At 48.0% G+C, this 13774-nt stretch overlaps 1 protein-coding gene and 1 non-coding gene across 2 annotated transcripts; both read right to left on the reverse strand.

The window, feature by feature from the left end:
- Positions 1-9279: 9279 nt before the first annotated feature.
- LOC124659750 (cysteine synthase-like) lies at positions 9280-12222 on the reverse strand. Its single transcript, XM_047197569.1, has 10 exons — positions 11971-12222; positions 11728-11837; positions 11567-11624; positions 11204-11467; positions 10932-11069; positions 10801-10852; positions 10643-10722; positions 10385-10444; positions 9587-9667; positions 9280-9480 (listed from the first exon to the last, which is right to left on the reverse strand). The coding sequence occupies exons 1-10, from the start codon at positions 12205-12207 to the stop codon at positions 9388-9390; spliced, it is 1173 nt and encodes a 390-aa protein (XP_047053525.1). The 5' UTR covers positions 12208-12222; the 3' UTR covers positions 9280-9387.
- Positions 12223-13667: 1445 nt separating this feature from the next.
- TRNAE-CUC lies at positions 13668-13740 on the reverse strand. The gene has a single exon. It is a non-coding gene; the product is annotated as a tRNA-Glu (tRNA).
- Positions 13741-13774: the final 34 nt, after the last annotated feature.

The raw sequence follows: 13774 nt of genomic DNA on the forward strand, positions 1-13774 counted from the left end.
CCTCATCCCCAAACGCCCCCGCGCCCACGCCCTGCCCCCGCGCGCGCCGCCGCCGCCCTGCCCCCGCGCCGCCGCCGTCCTCCCGACCGCCGACGCCCCGTCGCCGCGCCGCCGCCGCCCGCCGCCGCGCGCGCCGCCGCCCTGCCGCACCCTCCCCCGGCCCACGCCCACGCCCTGCCCCCGCGCCGCCGCCGCCCTGCCCCGCGCCGCCGCCGTCCTCCCGGCCGCCGCCGCCCTGCCCCCGCGCCGTCCACGCCGCAGCCATCCGCCGCGCCGTCCCGGCAGCCCTGCCCCTGCCCCCGGTAAGATTTTTTTTTAGCTTTTTAGTTTTTGCAATTAGGTAGGTAATTCTAATTGTAATGTAATGTAAATTTGCAAATTGAAATTGAAATGAAGTAAAGAATTGAAAATAGAATTGTAATTGTAAATTTGCAAATTGAAATAGAATTTGCAAATTGAAATTGAAATTGAAATGAAGTAAAGAATTAGGAAATTGAAATTGAAATTGTAATGTAAATTGAAATGAAAATGAAGGAATAGAAATGGAAATTGAAATTTGCATTGACAAATTTTTATTATTTTAACTAGGTCCCGTAGTGAGCACCCCGCGTGACGACCCCGGATCTTGCGGCGCATAGCTACGGTCGTCGACATCGCCGGTTGTTCGACTACTTCCTCTACAGTCGAGGGTGAGCTGAATTGCCGACTCCCCCTCCGCATTTTTTATGTCATTAGATTTAATTTCTCCGTCAAGTCGCGTAACCTAGGTGTCAATTCCCATCCGCAAGCGTTACGCGGATAAATATGCATTAGTGGTCAGCATATTTTGAACCGTAACGCTTGTGGCATTTACGGGACAGTCGCCGGACCCGTAGTTGGGTACGTTTTCCATGTTGCTGCCGGGTGCGAGACAGATTTCGTCAGCGCCTCCCTGTTGTTCTCCGGATGCACATCCTCTCGGCTTTTTGCCGAGACGTGTATCGGGAGAGCAGCGGGGAGGTGCTGCCGAAATTCTGTCTCGCACCCGAGCAGAACGTGGAGAACGTACCCAACTACGGGTCCGGGGCTGCTAGGAGCCCACCTAGTAGAGATGTAGGTTGATGCACGCGTTTTCGCCGGTAGAAAAATAAAAATATGATGCATTCAATTTCATGCTACTATTTGTTGTTTGTCACGCAATAAAGCAGGATGGCTGATAATGAGTGGATGTACAGTGGCCGTGTTAGTTCGACTCAAGTGACAGATGAATGGAAATGGAAGACCGATTTGTTAGTGAAGGAGTTAGCTCGTGGTTCAAAGGGGATTGTTCGTCCCCGTTGCCCTCGCAATGTCCGCAGGAGGCGTCATCCTAAGGATATTCTAGAGATGACTAAACACCTTTGGTGGAATGGGTATATGCGTGACTACGACCCGCCGGTCGACTTTTCTCGGCACGAACGTGATAGAGGTGAGGTGATGCGGCAGCGGATCGATGGCAATGAGAACGATGGCATCTTAAACTTGCTAGATGATCTTCGGGATGCCGACATGCCGGAGTTACCATGGGACGAACAGTCCGAACCGGAGGAACCGCCCGAACCGGAGGGACCGCCACAACCGGAGGAACTTCTAGAGGAGGAACCCGAGCCAACCGCGAGGGCCTTCATTGATATGATGGCCTCAGCTAGGAGGCCTCTATACCCGGGTGCAAAAATGTCTCAACTTGATGGCATCACGCAGCTTGCTAGCCGACAAGTGCATGTTTGAGAGTACTCGAGCATCCTTTGAAAAGACTCGAACACGAGTAGGTAACATGTTGCCTCGAAGGTCATTGCTTGCCCAAGACCATGTACGAAACGAAGAAAATCTTGAAAGCATTGAAAATGGATTATGTAACATATGATGTCCGTCCAAAATTTTGCCTTTTGTTTTGGAAAGACTATGCGGATGACAAGTACTCGTGCCAAGTGTGGTCACTCTAGGTATCATGAGGTAGATGTAGGCAATGGTCGGAAGAGGCGGACAAAAGTAGCCATAAAGATTCTTCGTTATCTCCCATTCATCAAAAGAATCCAGCGGCTTTACATGTTCGAGGAGACCGCAAGCGGATGACATGGCATAAGACCGGGATAAGATTGCGGGACGAGAAGAAACGGGTACCCATGGTACATCCATCTGATGGTCAATCATGGAAGCACTTCGATGAAAAGCACCCAAATGAGGCAAGTGAGGCTCGGAATGTTAGAATTGCGATAGCAACCGATGGATTCAACCCATATGGTATGTCGACTTCCGCGTACAGCTGCTGGCCCGTGTTTGTTATTCCGCTCAATCTCCCTCCCGGAGTCGTAATGCAAAGGAAGAACATATTCTTGTCGATGATCCTTCCAGGGCCTGAATATCCAGGGAAGAAATTGAGTGTCTTAATGCAACCACTTGTGGATGATTTGCACCACTCGTGGCATCACGGTACATTGACATACGACCGAGCATCAAAGAGAAACTTCATCATGAAAGTTTGGTTCCACTATTCGATGCATGACCTACCCGGGTACGCCCTATTCTGTGGGCATAGTACAGCTGGTAAGTTTCCATGCCCGAGTGTGCGAGCACGAACTAGAATTCAGGCACCTAAAAGCTGGACACAAATATGTTGCCTTTGACAAACACCGCAAGTTCCTCGATCCAGGGCATCGGTTCGGATCCGACAAGAAAAACTTCACGAAAGGCGTAGTTGTGCTTGAACATAAAGAAATACCAAAGTTCAATGGTGCAACCGTTGATGCTGAGCTACGTGCTCTCCAGCCTAGTAAGGAACCCGGCCACCAATTTGAGGGATATGGTAAAACGCACAACTCGGACTCACATAGCGAGGCATAACAGAGCTCGAGTATTACAAGGACCTTGAACTTCCCCATAATATCGATATGATGCACACCGAAAAGAATTGTGGGGAGGCATTCCTTAACACCTGCTGCAACATACCAGGCAAGTCAAGGGATAATGTTTCAGCTAGAGTCGATATTGAGGAGATATGTGAAAGGGTGGCTCTACACATGCAGCCTCCTGAGGGCAATCGAAAAGGTTGGTTAAAGCCGCATGCCAAGTACTGTCTTGATAGCGCCGACAAGAAGGAGGCATTTACGTGGCTCAAATATGACGTGATGTTCCCTGATGGTTATTGTTCGAATATGAGTAAGGGAGTCAATCTTGCTACAGGAAAAATAAACGGGCTCAAGAGTCACGACTATCATATATGGATTGAGCGGCCGATGCCGGTGATGCTTCGAGGGTATCTCCCCGATCATGTCCGGCGAGTGCTTGCGGAGGTGAGCCATTTTTTCCGCACGATCCGTGCTAAGCGGATATGTACCGAGGTGATTGAGAAGCTGCAGGAGCAAGTGCCGGACATGCTATGCAAGTTAGAGATGATATTCCCCCGAGGCTTCTTCACTCCGATGTTACATCTCATCGTGCATCTCGCCAACGAGGCACTCTTGGGGGGACCGGTGCGGTATCGTTGGCAGTTTTGTATTGAGAGGGAGTTCAAATATATTCGGTACAAATGTGGAAACAAAAATAAGATTGAAGCATGCATAGCTGAGGCAACTCTCCTCCATGAGATGGCAGACGCCACGACAATGTACTATGCCAATGATGTGCCCACTAAGCATAACCCGGTCGCTCGGTACAATTCCGATGAGCCCAAGCGTGACCCAAAGCTCTTGCTCTTCAAATATCCCGGTGGCAAGGCCGGTGCCTCAAAAGTGGAGAACATTTCGCCAGAAGAGAAGGATTGCATAATGCTTTACGTGCTTATGAACATGGAGGAAGTGGTCGATTTCATGAGGTAAAATGATGAACCAATTACTTTGCAACCGGTAACTTGGTTTTGGTCTAATACGTATTTTCTCCTTTCAGCCAATTCCATGATGAAATGTGGTCGGGAAGAAATGGTCCCACTCCCACGCGAGTGGTACACTCTTCCGAAAGAGGGTGCCCCGCCCTTAAATAAAAGCTTCGTGAACTGGTTCCATGAAAAAGTAATTTCTCAAATGTTCCTCTTACTTTGCAATCCGTGACTTGTCTTATTACACGTAACTAATGCACTGAATAATCTGAACCGAACTTGTAGGGAGCTGATCCCAACGTTGAGATGACGAGATGAGTTGAGATGCGTTTCCCGGGGTTTTAACCGTAGAGTCCATACGCATGAGAAGTATGATGTAAATGGGTATCGCTTCCATACGGAGTTTCACCGGAAGAACCGGCCTAATGCAAAAACAATAAATACTGGGGTCTACACCCGCGGAGCCGATGATCTTGATTACTATGGAAGGTTACAAAAGGTATACGAGTTGACGTTCAACAACGCAAACATAGAACTCAAGCTCTTTGTGTTCAAATGCCATCTGGTTTGACCCACACGGTGGAATGAGAAGCACCCCCTCCATTGGTTTAGTTGAAGTTAGGCCTACAACCACCTACGAGCGGATCCGACGTCTATGTTGTGGCTCACCAAACCAAGCAAGTTTATTATTTGTCCTACCCATGTCGGAATGAGGAACTCATGGGCTGGGAAGTCGTGTTCCGGTATCGCCACATGGTAAGCTACCCATCCCCTCCGAGGACGATTACAACAACATTGACCCGGTAACATATGAGGGAATTTTCTATCAAGAGGAAGAGCAGTTCGGGGCTCTTCAAATAGACATAGGTCTTCAGGATCTCCACAACGATGTACAAATGCGTGGTGAGACCGTGGTGGACCTGAAGGACATAGCTATGCTCACCAAGCGCCATGCGAACAAAGACAACATTGTCGTGACTCAACCGGAACCCAATGCCGACCATGAATACTCATATGGTACTGATTTTGATAGTGACGCTGAGAACCCAATGCCTAGAGATGAGAGTGGTGATGAATGGTGAGGGTCTTTTATGCTTAGTACCTACATTATCATTATGCTTAATACATACATTTGTCATTATGCTTAGTACCTACATTATCATTATGCTTAATACATACATTTGTCATTATGCTTAATACCTACATTTTTCATTATGCTTAGTACCTATATTTGTCATTATGCTTAGTGTTTACTCATTTTCAACATGCTTATTAATTATTTTCTCTTTTCTTATGCGAGGTAATTGCCCAATATGAGCGGACGGAAGGCATCATCGAGCTCCTTGCTTGATCGGATGCATCGGCGGAAGCCGGGGCCGGGTGCTTCCGGACGGAGTGGAAGACCCATTGTTCCCACCCGGCGTTACGAAGACGCGGACGGGGGACGGGGAGGGACGAGGGGGAGGACGAGCTAGAGGGACGAGCCGGAGGACGAGGGGGAGGACGAGCCGGAGGACGAGGGGGAGGACGAGGCTGGAGGACGAGGGGGGATGCACGGCTCCTTCTAGGCGACATTCCCTGCGCTACGGCTCGGTGGCTTCACGGTCTATGGACGAGGAGGAGGACACTAGGGAGGAGGAGGAGGACACTAGGGAGGAGGAGGAGGAGTCTAGGGACGAGGAGGCTTCGACGGAGATGGCTCCGAAGAAGTTGCGGATTCGTGGGGAAGCGCAGGTTCCCGATGAGAGTAAGGAACCTGCTACGGAGGATGAGAAGTGGCTCCTTGTCCCGGGAAAGATAGAGTAAGTAGTAAGGTGATTTCATTTTCGTTATGACACTTAGCATTTTCTAATGTTTGATAATTGTGCAGGAATTTCACATACACGGGGAAGAATGTCCGCGTGCCGGGGAGTCCGATTGGAGCTGCTATTAGGAAGTACGGCCGGGGATGTACACTCCGGTCCTTGGGGGCGAGTCCAAGCTAGCCTACACTTGGGAAGACTTTGAGATAGCGCCTTACCCCGGCTTTACTTCCGCCGCCGACGCCGTGATCAAGAAGTTTTGGGTACGTAATGCATACTCTTTGGGTTTCGTTCATATGTAGTTGATAACCCCACCGTGATAACTCATGCCTCTCACACTTTCTGTTATGCTTGATTGCGGCGCAATTATAGGGTGGCGACTGAGCATAAGGAGAGGGCGGACGTGGTGCTCCGTAACATGTGTCGGAAGTTGACACGGCAGCAGTGGTACAACCAGAGGATCATGTGCATCGGCCACTTCTATGCTGAGCAGGGCGTAAGGTACACAAAACCTGAGATTGTGCAGGGACTCGCCCCGGCTATGACGATAGAGGACCTCATGTCGGTAAGTAATTGTCAATGCGATTCTATGTACTGCGGCTAACTTGCAATTATATTGTTTGTTCTTCAAATGAGTTTTGATTTTGCAGGTTATACCACATTGGGCTGATAATAATAAGAGGGCCGCCTTCATGGAGTTGGTCAAGAATTGGGTCGGCGAAAACCCCGATTTCAAGGCCGTGAGCGACCGGAACAAGGCCAACCGTGGGAATCGGGGAACACACGGTGCGGGAAGCAGCGAGCACCGATCGCTATCGGGAGCGTCTGGTACATATAAAAATGGAACAAGCTGCATTTTTTTGATTTTCGATGATATGCATAACATTTGTTTTGTGATGCAGGGGAAGAAGCTCGGGAGGGAACTTGGTGAGATGGAAGCGTGGACGCACATGAAGCTGGTGACGCCCCGTCCGAACGAGCCTCGGCCCGCGCCTGAGATGTACTACGGCAAGGCCAAAGAGAACAAGGAAAGATACTGCGAGGAGTACGCCAAGCTCCATCCGGAGGTGGAGGACCCTATGACCGAGCCGGTCGACGAGGTGGCGATGATGCCGACGGGGTCCGGCCAGCCGCATGGACGTCCCGCCCGCCTTGCTGGGGGTTTCAAGCCTCAGAGGAACTTCACGCAGATCAAGGCTACCCTCCCCTCCGGCAGCTACGCTACCTCCTCGCGGACTACATGCCGTTCTCGGGTAGAGGTAGATGTAAGTCATCCACACTTTCATCCTCTGTTTTGACTCTTGTTCCTGAATGGCTATGTTGATGAGACGCATTATTTCTGAAATTGTAGATTCAGCTCGAGGAGGCCTATGCAGTAGCTTACGAGGAGTATCTCGAGAAGATTAAGGAGCATGACCTTGTGAAAGATGCCTATGTCCGGTGGACGAGCAACCGAGATGGCGGTAAGTTTCAATCTCTATGGTTGCAAAACATCATAAGTCCCCATGTTTGAATCTGAGCTATCTCTCCCGTTTCTTGCGAGTTTCACTCGGTTCATGATGACTGGAGTGCGAGAGGAACCACTCCCAGAGCCACCTCATCCGGGGCCGACGCCGGTGTTCCCGTCCAAGGAGGAGTTCTATTGCATGTACAAGCGTCAGCGTCAGTTGACCCCGGTAAGTTGCTAACTTGGTGTGACATGGCTAAGTTGCTAACTCCCTCCAACATGTAGGGATTGGGAGAATCCGGGAACGACACTCCTTGTGGTACGCCGATGCACCCCGGTCGCCATTCTCCCGGTGCTTCGCCGAACCTCGGCATGGTTCCGCTTCCGGTGGCTCTCGTCGTGGTTCTACCTCCCCGAGCACCGTCGAAGTAGTGCGGCCTCGCTTCACCCGGTCGGAGCTAGATCAGTACTCGGGTCCGCCGGGTGGTGCACCACCATAGTTTCTACATTGTACTAGCACATGATGACACGCTCCATCTTTGTAGTGGATCCCGTGTATGTACCATGGTCTTGTATGCTATATTTGTGCTATTTGTGAGATTTGATGCTATATTTGTGAGATTTGGTGCTATACGGTGATATCTTTGTGCTATATGGTGCTATATATGTTACTGGATATTCAATGTTATAATATGTGCATTTTGTGCGATTTTCTGAGCAAATTGAGCCAAAATGGCAAAAATCTGAAAAAAAACTGGGCCGGCTGTGCCGACGGTGTCACCATCGGCACATGCCCATAGCTGCGCCAAATGGCAGGGTCTGTGCCGACGGTGACACCGTCGGCACAGCCGGCCCAGTTCGCGCGTTTTTTTCCAGCTCGAATGGCCACGTGTTTGGCGCCAAATCTGGAGAAAAAAAAGAAACGGTGCCGACGGTAACACCGTCGGCACAGCGTGGCAGCTAACGGCCGGAGCGTCACGGCGAGATGTCCTGTGCCGACGCCGGTAACGGCCGACGGCCACCGTCCAGCCGTCGGTACACGTGTGTGCCGACGGTGCCGTCCTGTGCCGACGGTGGGTGCCCCGTCCCCGACGCGAACTGTGCCGACGCTCAGACGCCGACGGTCACCGTCGGCAGAGAAGGTGCCGACGGTGGAAGAACCTGTGCCGACGGTGCGGGGCCGTCGGCCGACGGCGTCTCTCCCGTAGTGATGTAAAGAGGAGAGTGCATATTTTAATAGTAATCAGATTGTAAATCTGTTAGCAGCGCACCGTGACATATCAAAGTTGTAGTGCTAGTTATCCTTAAGAGGCTAGCTGATCTGTAAGTCCAAGCTGCATGGACTACTGAATCATTTATATACTGAATCACCTATATACTGCATGGTGCAAAACCACTACGGAAAACCTCACTGGATCTCCAGTACGAGAGGATGCAGGTACCGAACTGTGAAGAGATACTACGGAAAACCTCACTGACTCTCGAGTACAAAGGGATGCAGGTAAGGTACATTAGCCTATCAGTGTTGAACTATTTCCCAATGTCTCCCAAATCTAGATTTGAAGTTTGCATCGATGCTTAGTAGTTTACACCAAGGAAATTACAGGTGAACTTGCATGCAAAAGATGGCACCGATACACGGATTGTCTTTGCTCTCCGCCAAAGCAAGGAGATTTCTATAAATTATTGAAGCATATGTCTTTTACTCCTACCTTTTAAGGGCACTGGTCTTCAAGTGATCCGACCCAATGGCCGGGAGGTTGATGTTGTATTGATGGAAGCAGTCTGTATGTGCACTTGTTAGTGGTTGGTGCCAGATTACCTGCAACGACGACTGTGACAACGATTTGCATGATGGTGGTCTGTGATGATATATATGATCCATGGTGGTCGTAAAAACTTTTGCATCAGGTCGATTTTACATGAAACTATATATTTAAGGGCAAGATTCTCTAGGCTGCTCAAGAGGTGCTGATCATTACAGTAATGAGATTCCATCGGATACCAGAGCCATTACTAAAAAGTTCAATGTCATAGAAAAAGGATGAGCCTTTTTCTCTCGTGGGGTTCCGATTAACGATGCACACATGAGAGCCGATTTATTGTTTTTCAACTAATATTATTCAAAACCCCAACATAGCCAGCTTGTGCTGCCCGATTACTGCTTCTTTTTTAAAAGACCATTGCTCCTCCAATGGAAATGGACAAATAACTGTTTCCATACAAGCAATATAAAAAAAATCTGTGTGCAAGAGTTTCCATGCCGCCTTATTTATTCCAGCAAAAAACATGATACAGCAGTCTAAGTTCTATGCCTCAGCCTGCATCTGCTCGCACTCTTCTCTGATGGACTGGAACAGCACCGATGATAAGTACCGCTCGCCAAAGCTCGGGAAGATAACCTGGAATGTCGTCATCCACACGAAACAGCAGCGTCATTATTCAATGTTGCGAAAAAAATGTTCTAGCTCGTAAAAAAGTACACAATGTTGTTGCACGCTTAATTACCACTATCAGCTTCCCAGCGTTTTCTGGTCTCTTTGCGACCTTTATGGCGGCCGCAGCTGCTGCACCCGACGAGATTCCAACCTGCACAGCATCCATACATGCAACTTCAGCATTCATAAGGGACAATCAACAGGAGACCCATTCATAAGAAGGCTCCTACTGCTTAACCACTACAGATCATGAGAAATGCAATAGCCGTATATAACCATGGCTTTTAAGGCGGTAAGGCATCCTAAGACGCTGGAGGGGTGTTCTATCAAGGGCCTAGAGCAGACCTAAAGCAGGCAAAAATCTAATGCGCTGGGGGCGCTTCACCTAAACATTGCTTAATTGTCCTAAGGCGGACGCCTTAAAAGCAATGGTACATAACACACAGACTTGAGATTTTGCTAATATGAGATTACATGGTGATCTCCTACACCCTGGCATGTCTTGCATGAAGTAGTATGCCACTGAAGGTGAATATGATGCACCGTGACAAAATTGTACTGGAATGCATTGTAGATATAGCAGCATTGAGATGGGGAAATGGAGCAACTACACTGCCTCAAACATGGTGCCTACTTCATGTCAGTATATCTAGAAGATATATAAGGAAACCTGTGAGGTGCTTGCATTTAATAGAAAGCCAAGGGGGAAAACATGCATGGACTGGGATGATGTAAGTTATGATTCGCCTGCTTTTCTTTAAGCATATGCGCGTGTTTACAACGAAGTGACGATATATCAAATAGAACGCCACATCAATATAATGTATTCACCACACAAAAGAATGTATCAACATGTGAAATTACGTACCAGCAATCCTTCCTGGAGAGCCAACTGCTTTGCTGTCTCAACAGCCTCGTCGCTTGATATCTAGAACAAAAGCAGAACATAATCAGAGATAACCATAAGAAGAGAACGCCACAGTAATAATCCGAAGAAACTAGAACCACACAACAATACCAACAAATCTACAGTACCAACGAAAGCAAGAGGAGTGATTATTGTCTGATACAGAACCGAACACATAACTACACAGGTGGAATAGATAAGACTGGAATAAGCTCTGACCTCTATTACTTCGTTTAGAACGTCACTATCCAAGTTCCTTGGAACAAATCCAGCTCCAATGCCTTGAATCTTATGTGGGCCTGCACAAATGGGGTAACAGTTGTAAGGAAAAGAACATAAGTTTGACAAACTCAGAGGAAAACTGACAGCAAACATACCAGGTTTTCCACCAGAGAGAATGTTACTTTCAGTAGGCTCCACACCAATAACCTAGAAAAAGGTGGCTGTATGAGGACTACATATGTGGGGCAGACACAGTGCATTTTATTTGGGCAGAATTTGAAGAAACCTTGATATCAGGATTTTGCTCCTTGAGGAAACGACCAGCACCAGATATTGTCCCACCCGTTCCAATTCCACCAATGAATATATCCACCTTCCCTTTTGAATCCTCCCAGATTTCTGGCCCGGTAGTCTCATAATGTACCTGATTGAAAATTGGGCAAGCGGGTTAGACATTTCTAGAGGGCGTATAGATAGATTGAGAAATCTTTGTAGGTTAGACATGGCTAGAGGGCATATAGATGGATAGAGAAATTGCAGCTAGATGTCCTTTGTTACCTTTGGGTTGGCAGGGTTGTCAAACTGCTCGAGCATGTATGAGTTAGGTGTCTTATTCAAAATCTCTGTAGCTTTATCCAAGGCCCCTTTCATCCCCTTTGCGGCATCGGTAAGGACGAGCTCAGCACCAAAGGCTTTGAGCAGAACTCTCCTCTCCATGCTCATGGACGTGGGCATCGTCAGAATCAACTTGTATCCCCTGGAGGCAGCAATGAAAGCGAGACCGATGCCTGTGTTCCCACTCGTGGCTTCCACCAAAACACTCTGCGGATAGAACATGAAGCAATAATAATTATTAGCAAGAGAGATGCAGCATGAGAAAGCAAGCCAGCATAAAGGCAGAAGATGTGGCCAATCAATCACCTTCCCGGGTGTTATCAAGCCCTTCTCTTCGGCGTCGGATATCATGCTGATTCCAATCCTGAAACATAACCGGTCGGGAGCACGTTTAGCTGCTCGGTCTATCCATCAAAGGAATGAAATTGAAACGAGGAGGAGGAATATAAGAAGAATGTTGATGCAACCTGTCCTTGACACTGCAGCAGGGCTCCATGATCTCGAGCTTGGCGGCGACGTTGGCGACGCAGCCCTTGACGATCTTGTTGAGGTACACCATGGGCGTCTTGCCGATGAGCTGCCATCAAATCTAACAGAATTTACTTAGTCCATTCTAGGCTTGTGTCGTCAGTAACTGAGTTGACTAATCGAATCCTAGGTCTACGGCTGGGCGGCGGGGCGACTGGGGTGGGGCGGCCGGTGCTGGTTACCTGGGTGACGTCGTCGGCGATGTTGAGGCCCTCGACCTCGGTGGCCAGGGCGTGGCGCCTCCATGCCGGCGAGACGGGGGAGTTGGCGGCGGTGTTGACGGCGAGGAGGGGGATCCTGCGGGCGAGCGGCGGCGGCAGGAGGAGGGATTGCCGCGCGTGCGCCGGGCGGGCGGGCGAGAAGCCGAGCTGGGCCTGCGGGGCGGCGGCGGCGGCGACGGGAGGTGACCACGGCGCCATTCTCGGCTCTGGTGATAGTGGCGACTTGTGGGTCTCTGAGGGGATGGAGGAATCGAATTAGTGGGAATGTGGGATGGGATGTCACCTCCTTTTTATCTCGTGTTGTACGGAGTATTTTCTTTGTCGCGAGAAATACAAAAACAAAAGACGTTGATGGATGTATTGGGACCAAAGATTGGGCTTAATTCATTCATTCATCCCCCATGCAGAAAATACCTATATTCATGATTTGTTCTGTTTTTATATATGGAAAAAGACTCTTTAGCTACTACTGCCTTGGGTGATGCTAAGAGCATCTCCACGACGACCATGAATTTGTGCAGACAGTCCCAAATTATGCCCGTCCTCGAGGACGTACAAACACATACTTTGACATCTAGGAAGCTTTCAAGGCACAGAGATTTCGTGCATATTATAAAAAAATCATTCAAAAAGTGTAGATCTAAGTAGTCATTTTCAAATCTTCAAGACATTCCGGATTTTATCATTTTTATCTAGCACAAAATAAAAAAAAATTCGTGTTAAGATTTTGCAGGATTGTGGGATCTAACATTCACAATCTCCAGAATTATTTCCAAAATAAAAAAAAATTCAGGTGAAGATTTTCATCACGGAAGGTGCATCATAGCCTGGCTAATTAGTGAGGTCGTAGTGTCAGTTCGTTTTTAATCTTTTTTGCAGGACAAAAGTAAAAGTTGTGCTGAATTTGTGTCAAGGTAAGGTTATAGAGAGGGCCGACATGTTTGTGTATTGAGCTCTGTCATGTGTGGTACGTCCTTATGCTTCCAAACAATGCAATATAGATATTAGTACCAGGCGTGACCTTTTCCTAGGCTTCTTCTTCATTTGGTAATTTGAGTGTGACAAACCAGTTTTGGCACTACAAATAAACAAAGTTTGCACCGTGGTATAGTTAACTTGTGGTCTACCAGGCAGTAGCGGAGCTTGCCAAGGAATTATATAGCTCCGCCTCTGCTACCGGGGGAAATCCACTTTGGCTCATGGAAGCATATGACCCCGTTGTGTGATAATACATTTGAAAGTGTCAAAAAAAATTAAATTTTTTTTTTACATGTACATCCACGTATTTTATGTTGGTACACAAGTTTTCAGATTTTTTTTTTCTTTTTCTGTGCCTCCTGTAAAAAAGATAAATTTTGATGCTACAACATGACAACGTACATGCCATTTTTTTTTGTCTTTTTTATACATACCATATAAATATTGTTTTTCACGAAAACTTGTGTACGAATATAAAATGTCACGGTGTACATCATAAATTTTATGTTAGAATTTTTTAACATTTTTAAATTTTTTTCTAACTATTTTGCATTATAGGTGCAAATACTCCTATAAGCCATTACTTGATCCCATGGAGATCATGCGTTGTCCAGAAACAAAATGAAGGTCATGCAAGGGCTCTGACCAGCTGGCTGTACACCAGAGATGGCAGAAAAAAATTCCGTCGCCGGGACTTGAACCCGGGTCTCTCGGGTGAGAGCCGAGTATCCTAACCACCTAGACTACGACGGATTTGTGATAAAGTCACCTAGGAAGGTTTTAAATA

Source organism: Lolium rigidum, chromosome 6 (genome assembly GCF_022539505.1).
Source record: "Lolium rigidum isolate FL_2022 chromosome 6, APGP_CSIRO_Lrig_0.1, whole genome shotgun sequence".
Classification (NCBI taxonomy): Eukaryota; Viridiplantae; Streptophyta; class Magnoliopsida; order Poales; family Poaceae; genus Lolium; species Lolium rigidum.

What these genes read in the sequence shown, in the direction of transcription:
- LOC124659750 (XM_047197569.1), bottom strand. Translation starts at nt 12,207, where the DNA reads ATGGCGCCGTGGTCACCTCCCGTCGCCGCCGCCGCCGCCCCGCAGGCC. An exon ending in AGCAAAATCCTGATATCAAG is followed by an intron (nt 10,853 to 10,931) that starts GTTTCTTCAAAT and finishes ACCTTTTTCTAG; the next exon opens with GTTATTGGTGTGGAGCCTAC. An exon ending in CTCTCCAGGAAGGATTGCTG is followed by an intron (nt 9,668 to 10,384) that starts GTACGTAATTTC and finishes GATGCTGTGCAG; the next exon opens with GTTGGAATCTCGTCGGGTGC.